Below are 7,754 nucleotides of genomic sequence, written 5' to 3' on the forward strand. Positions count from 1 at the left end.
TACAACATGCAACTGAGGCTTATAGGAATCTCATTCGTTTTGTGAATAATGAAAGTTATTGGACAGCATTTTTATTTTGAACTGATGATGTGGTGGAAGTAGAAATATTCGGTGACAGTTAAAGTCTTTGAATCAAAAGTTAATTAAAAGTATAAAAGTTACGGTAGAAGTGTAAAGAAATACTCCAGTAAAGTACAACTACCTCAAAACTGTACTTGAATGTGACAGACTGGAATTTGATGTGACAGGTTACTATTTACTATAAGATTATTTAAACCACCATGTAGTATAGATCATTATGCAAACACACACACACCAAATCACAGACCAGTGAAAACATTAGCAAAGCTAGAGCCTTAAAGCCCTGATGAGAATAGACAATCAAAGACCCATTCATTACTGCAGGTAATCAGAGTCCATTGATCAAAATGCAAATGATTCATTATATTCCCGAACAGCACTGTCGGTTTTCACTCATCTGCAATGTCCCAACATTTGGAACGATCTGCATTGATTCTTTAATCTAAAGCTCTTATAACCAGTGAATCATTTGAAGGTTTATAACAAATGACATGTTTTGGATGTGTAGAGGTTTCTCGCTGAATATTGATGTTGCCTTGAGGCGTATTACTCTGAGTAAAAGTTGATTTAATCCCAAGGACAGCCAAAAAATACGCAATGCATAATTTTCGAACTGATCTTAATCTTGTAAAGCAGCTTTACTTATCTTTGTACTCTCTTCTTTTCCCCTTCCCAGTTCTTCCCATACGGCGATGCGTCTAAGTTCGCCCAGCACGCCTTCAGGACCTTCGACAAGAACAGCGACGGCACCATCGACTTCAGAGAGTTCATCTGCGCTCTGTCCATCACATCTCGAGGCAGCTTCGAGCAGAAACTCAACTGGGCCTTCAATATGTACGACCTGGACGGAGACGGCAAGATCACACGGGTGGAGATGCTGGAGATCATCCAGGTAACACAGCAAAGATTTGTTTTTAACACTGGTCATTTTGTTTTAGTGGAACAAGAACATGAGAACTGTGTCTCAGCAAGCGTAGCAGGGTGGACCCAAATGCAGGGCACTTACCAGGAAGACTTTACAGAAATATACCTTTTATTTCAGGGATCCAGGGCAGGGAAAAAGCAAACAGAGCTTTGTAAGAGACAGCATAAAAATGATCTGACAAAGACAAACAGGAGACCAGTGGGAAAGACAGGAAGTAAAAACAGACACAACACAGGGGTAGACAAAACAAAACAGGAAACACAAAGTCAGATCATGACAAGCAGGGGTAATACAATACAGCTCATGTGTTATATACTGTATCATTATATTGTTTTGAGTCCCAGGAAGAATGAGGGATATGAAAGAAAACACAAAAGTGCATTTACCTAAAGTTAATAAGTCTCAGTTCAACGAGTCCTCAAGCAGAATTAAACTCAGTATTATGTTAAGACATTTAGCAAATACACATAAAGATCCAGTGTAAACACATTGGAGGTAATAATCAGAGAAAATAAAGTAGGGAATATTTATGTACTGGTGAACCACATATTTAAAGTTAAGAGAATAACATTCAAAATAAATACAATTTCAAAATATCAATGATTTCCTTTATTTCTACATAATATCCTCTATATTCATAAGTCAAACATATTTATAAATAATAAATAAATATGTGTTTGTGAGTGTGATGTTGTGGGGGTAATACCAATATTTCATTATAATATCCATATTATTAGGTAAAAATAATTAGTAATTTAAATATTTTTTATATATCTACAGTATCTTGAAATGCTTCAATTAAGTAGCACCCCACGTTTAATGGCAACAGAGTTTTATTTCATAACATATTATGGCATACTTGGAAAGTAATCCGTTGGCAGCAAGTGCTTTGTCTCCTGATGCCTGGTCACAGAGAGGCAGCATCTGATGTTCCTGACCTAAGTCAAAGGTCATACAGCCGAGTTCTGAGCCTGCAGCGCTCTGACACAAATCATTCATAAACACAAATATATTATGAAACAAGCAACAATAAGGCAGAGGGGCATTTTCTGAGCAGCTCATCGAGGATGTATGGTGCTATGTCTCTGCCTCATGGAGAGGATTACATTCAGGCAGCGCAACAAACACGCTTTGATTCACTGCAATACTGAAATCTCTGTGCCTCATGTACAGTTGCAAGAAAAAGTAAGTGAACCCTTTGGAATTACCTGGATTTCTGCATAAGTTGGTCATAAAATGTGTTCTGATCTGCACGTTTGAAGTTTGCAAAAGAGCACCTGGATGTTCCACAGCACTCCTGGCAAAATATTCTGTGGACAAATGAAACCAAAGTTGAGTTGTTTGGAAGGAACACACAACGCTATGTGTGGAGAAAAAAAGGCACAGCACACCAACATCAAAACCTCATCCCAAGTGAAGTATGGTGGAGGGAGCATCATGGTTTGGGGCTGCTTTGCTGCCTCAGGGCCTGGACAGATTGCCATCATCGACGGAAAAATGAATTCTCAAGTTAATCAAGACATTTTGCTGGAGAACTTAAGTCCATCTGTCCACCAATTGAAGCTCAACAGAAGATGGGTGATGCAACAGGACAACGACCCAAAGCACAGAAGTAAATCAACAACAGAATGGCTTCAACAGAAGAAAATACCTCTTCTGGAGTGGCCCAGTCAGAGTCCTGACCTCAACCCAATTGAGATGCTGTGGCATGACCTCAAGAGAGCGATTCACACCAGACATCCCAAGAATATTGCTGAACTGAAACAGTTTTGTAAAGAGGAATGGTCCAAAATTCCTCCTGACCGTTGTGCAGGTCTGATATGCAACTATAGAAAACGTTTGGTTGAGGTTAGTGCTGCCAAAGGAGGGTCAACCAGTTATTAAATCCAAGGGTTCACATACTTTTTCCACCCTGCACTGTGAATGTTTACATGGTGTGTTCAATAAAAACATAAAAACATATTGTTTGTGTGGTTTTAGCTTAAGCAGACTGTGTTTGTCTATTGTTGTGACTTAGATGAAGATCAGAACACATTTTATGACCAGTTTATGCAGAAATCCAGGTAGTTCCAAAGGGTTCACATACTTTTTCTTGCAACTGTAACTAGAGGTAATGTTAGATTTATTAACAAAGGCTAATTTCTGTTGAAAATCATAAACTATTTGAAAAGATTATAAGAATTTGTTTTATAAAAGCAGGATTACAAAATAACAACTTTACAGAATATCCAAACATGCAGATGCAAATAGGGTTAATCGGTGTCTACTAATCAAAGAGTCCGTGGCTCAATCCCTGTAACCTGCAGTCAACGTGTTAATTGCTCCTGTAGATCCACGGTATTTACAATTTACATTCGCTTTGATTATGTCAGCTAATGGCATGTAATGTAAATTATTTAATAAATGTATGTATTCAATAACAGAGCAGCAACGCCCACTAATAAACTGTACAAAGCAAAAAGACCAGGGGCCTCATTTATAAAGCCTTGCGTAGGATTGACGTGGGAAGGTTGCTTACGTAGGACAAAGCAAATAAATACGCACAGACATTTTCCGATTCGTAAAAGACTGCGTACCGTGTTTGTAGCGGGGACAGGAGACACCCCCTTGATGAGAAACTGTAAGAAATGATCGGGGAATCCCTCCGGAGTGGAGTCATGACGACTGGATCTGAATTATTTGTTTGTATTTGATGGTTTGTGTTCCAGCTGTCGATCAGCAACTATATATCCATAATCCACCAGTTAAAGGAAATGCAACTAATGTGTTGTGTTATATAAGCTGTACAATTGACCACATATGGTGTTCTTAGTTTCCATACCTCCTGTGTTTTACGAGCGACTTATCAAGTCTTGGCAAACGGCATAAAACATGATTAAACGTGATAGTATATACAACCATGCTCGTATCTATACAACCTATAGAAATGCAAAACGGCATCAGTTTAGACGTAATTCTCTCCTCCTGCTTACCGCATCATTTATGAGAAAACATTTCTTAACAAGAGACCATAATCGAGGGGTGATCAATAACATATCCGTATTTATTTATTTCTCCAAGTTATGTTTTTGTGTGCACTGAGGAGTCTCAAACAGGCGTTTGTTTAATCATTTTAAGATTGGCTTTAATCAATGTTTGAAAATGAATTCTTCATATATGATAAATGAGAGGTAACATTTTATTTATGGTATTATTTCCACATATTTCTCTCCATTCTTCCTTCTGCCAACGGTGTCGCAGTTTCTCGTCTCTCCCGTTTTTGTTTTTAGTGTGTACGCATGGGTTAGAGTTTGCGTGGAGGACCGCACATTTTCCCATCAAGTTAGTATTTTATAAATCGCAAACATTGCGTAGAAACTGGTGGACGCCGTCTTTTGAGCGTACGCACCGTTTATAAATGAGGCCCCAGAGCATGTGTCGATGTTTACAGATTAATCTAGCACATTCTCACTCAAAAAGCTAACAGTAGAGGCTGTAGCTACTGTGCTTCACTATTGTCATTTGGACAGCACATCACATTATCTTTTGAAATACACACACCAGGGTATGAAGACACACACACAAATATAGAACCGCTGACAGCCTATCCAGCTGTGCTCCATCTGTTCTGCCACAAAGACTGAAACCTGGTTCCAACACGGAGACATGTTCCCTTGTTTTGAATCTCAGGGAAAGACACGAAAGGAAGGAAGGAAACATGGACGCGTTAAGAGACTTCAGATGTAGTGTGTCTCTTCTAAAATAAATCCCTCTCTTTCTCAAAAGCAATGATTGTTTTGTAGCACGTATTCTTCTTGTCTGATCTGATCATTAAGCAAATGATCTCAAGCACTAACCAGGAGTTTCCAAAATGTGTTAGTGTGACAGAACCCCACAATAATATCAGTTTAACTCAAATACACCCCTGTTATGATTCAAATGTGATTACTTCAGTAGAACTCCAAACAGATTTGAAGTAACATTACAAAAAAGGCTGTTATTTATTTATTTTAATACAATTGAATATCAACAATGTTTTCAATCATTGATACATTACCTGAGGCTAATTATATCTGCTTATTTGTGATATTTCGCTGTTTATCAATTACTTTTAGCTCAATATAAAAAAATGCATCACTTACTTTTAGCAATTATTTCCGTTGATGATCCATGAGGCTTATTATCCATCTATGTGCACTCTTAGCTAATTCTTTCAAAATGTTATCTGTTACTTTTGCAACCTTTTGGATGTATATCCAGTACTTTTAGTTTATTACATTAATTTTACCTTACTATTGCAATTGTTTATACAAACATTTTAACTCATAATATCAAGTATATTATCTTTAATTATTTAAAATGTTTATCCATTACTTGAAGCTAACCCTATCAACACTTTTTTCTTCTCACTTTCTCCCCATGCAGGCGATTTACAAGATGGTGGGCACGGTGATCATGATGAAGATGAACGAGGACGGCCTGACGCCCGAGCAGCGAGTGGACAAGATATTCTCCAAGATGGATAAGAACAACGACGACCAGATCTCGCTGGACGAGTTCAAAGAGGCGGCGAAGAGCGACCCGTCCATCGTGCTACTGCTGCAGTGCGACCTCCAGAAATAGAACGGAGGGCAAGCGGAGCTCCACCTGCCGCCACGGACTGCACAGAAAGAATTTCATGTTCCATTCAGTTTGCAGCTATTTCCACAGAAAAAAAAATTATATATATATGCTTGGACTACCTTTCAATGGATCTGCTTCTTGTGTTTGAAACACTCGTGTGCATGAGAATGTTATTTGCTATAAAAAAGATCTACACACAACATACAAACAGTGCAAGTGCACACCACACACACACAAACACACACACATGTCACTACATATGAACACCTCGCACAAATAATATATATATAGATATATATATAAATATGAATATATATTTAAATTATTTAAAGATCAACTGCCAAAATGTGAAGTGTGCAAAGTATTTTCCATACAGTTTCATTTTACTGGAGCTTGCGCATCATGGATGTGCCACGTTGAATTTGCCGCTACTCTATTTATTGTTCCGAGTTTACTGACGCTAGCTGTCTGTGTTTCATAATACCAAGTAATGTCGACTGAACCAAATTCCTATGATAATGTATCTGCCTCCAATAACACTCGATCCATCGTCTCGAAATATTAGCACTATTAGAAGAGATGGATTATAGCGTACGTCCAACTTTTCCTTCTGAAACATGCCTATACTATCGGTAAAAATATGTAAATGTAGTTAATTTGCATGCCTTTAGGTTCTGCCTTAAAAAAAATCTCCTAATTTTGCATCCTGTAATCGATGACAGAAAGCCTTATCGAAGCAGCGCGTGACACTTTGGAGAAATTGGGAGAAAATATGTTTACTGAATAGGGAGCAAAAAAACATTGAAGTAGGTCCTTCTACAAGTAAAGGGTGTCAATGATGTGATATGTCAAGGCGTTTCCTTTGGACTGCTTTAACTGTGGGAGCATGTTCCCTTGTAAAATAGCTGTAGTATATGTTGCTAAGAACTAAAACCCTGCCCCTGTGCATTTAAAACACACTTTCAATACAAAGAAATAGATGTTCGATGCAGAGGAACCAGTCATTTTGAACCAGTGTTGGCGATAGAAAGTGAAGCGAGATCAAACATTTCCAACAGGATTCCCTGGAGAACCAATGAAGCGTCCCTCAGCTGGAGATACCGTAATTGGATTAGAAGGAAGAAAAAAGAATCTATAGGTGGAGAGCATTGTTATCAAACCTACCATCACATCTACTTATTTTCCAATTAGCCTGCAGGTTGCATATCAAGAAGACAAATCCAGAGTTATTTTAGAGCGTCAAAGAAGAGAAAAAATAAGGCCCGTGCAGCATTTTCCTGTTCGTGTTTTTTCAGTGGAAGTAAATGAAGTAGTGAGAGGAGCAGTGAATGTTTTTTCATTGTAACTAGTAAAGGACAGCCCTTCCTGTGAAGCCATGTGTTTAGTAAGTTGGACGATTCTCCCTCCCCAGACCCTCGACGTAATTCCCTCTTAAAAATCAGTCAATCTTTTTGTACTTTTTTACTCCCTTCTCTCACCCATTGTACACATACTCAGACATTCGAAACGTAGAGAAGTTCAGTGAAGTGTGGCGTCTCCTACTAATTATTTGGAAATAACCCGTGCGCCCACTTCACCAAGTTGACCTGGTCACGTCTGAAAGCACCGCAGACACATTCCAACATGCATCAACAATAGCAGTGGAGGCTAAAGCAGATGTTATATCTCGTAATAAACAGTATTGCAATAAAGGTCGAGCATACCAGTCCATTGTCTCTCAGCAATGTCACTTTGTATTCTGAACTTCTTTACATAAACATCTTTTGGCCAAACAATGTTTTTAATTCCAACTCTGTTATTAATATTATTGCTATCAAGATACCAAATGTAAGCAAAAGCAAACATGTACAAGGATTCTTTTGTAGCATGTATTGTGTCCCTGACGACATGGCTGCACTACTCCCTGTGTTGTGATTTAATCTAATAAAAGGAACTCTATGGGCTCTTGTCTGGTCTCTTAACTCAGCAAATCATCTCCTCAAGCAGCATAGGGGTTTTTTCCCCAATTTGGTTGCTTGAAATACACCAAACCATTCTATTAGATTAGCTCAAATACACCCCGTAATGTTCCATGTGCTCATTTTATTAGATGTTACTAGATGTAAATTAATGCTTTAAAAATATGGATATTCATTTTCATACAACT

At 38.2% G+C, this 7,754-nt stretch overlaps 1 protein-coding gene across 1 annotated transcript in view; it reads left to right on the top strand.

The window, feature by feature from the left end:
• Positions 1–7,551, top strand: part of vsnl1a (visinin-like 1a) — a 37,952-nt gene extending 30,401 nt beyond the window's left edge. The window contains exons 3-4 of the mRNA XM_079642409.1: positions 758–973; positions 5,411–7,551. Of these exons, the coding sequence (XP_079498535.1) occupies positions 758–973; positions 5,411–5,608 (414 nt within the window). The 3' untranslated portion in view covers positions 5,609–7,551. The remainder of the gene's footprint in view (positions 1–757; positions 974–5,410) is intronic.
• The last annotated feature ends 203 nt before the right edge of the window (positions 7,552–7,754 follow it).

Source organism: Notothenia rossii (genome assembly GCF_949606895.1).
Source record: "Notothenia rossii genome assembly, chromosome: 8".
NCBI classification, from domain to species: Eukaryota; Metazoa; Chordata; class Actinopteri; order Perciformes; family Nototheniidae; genus Notothenia; species Notothenia rossii.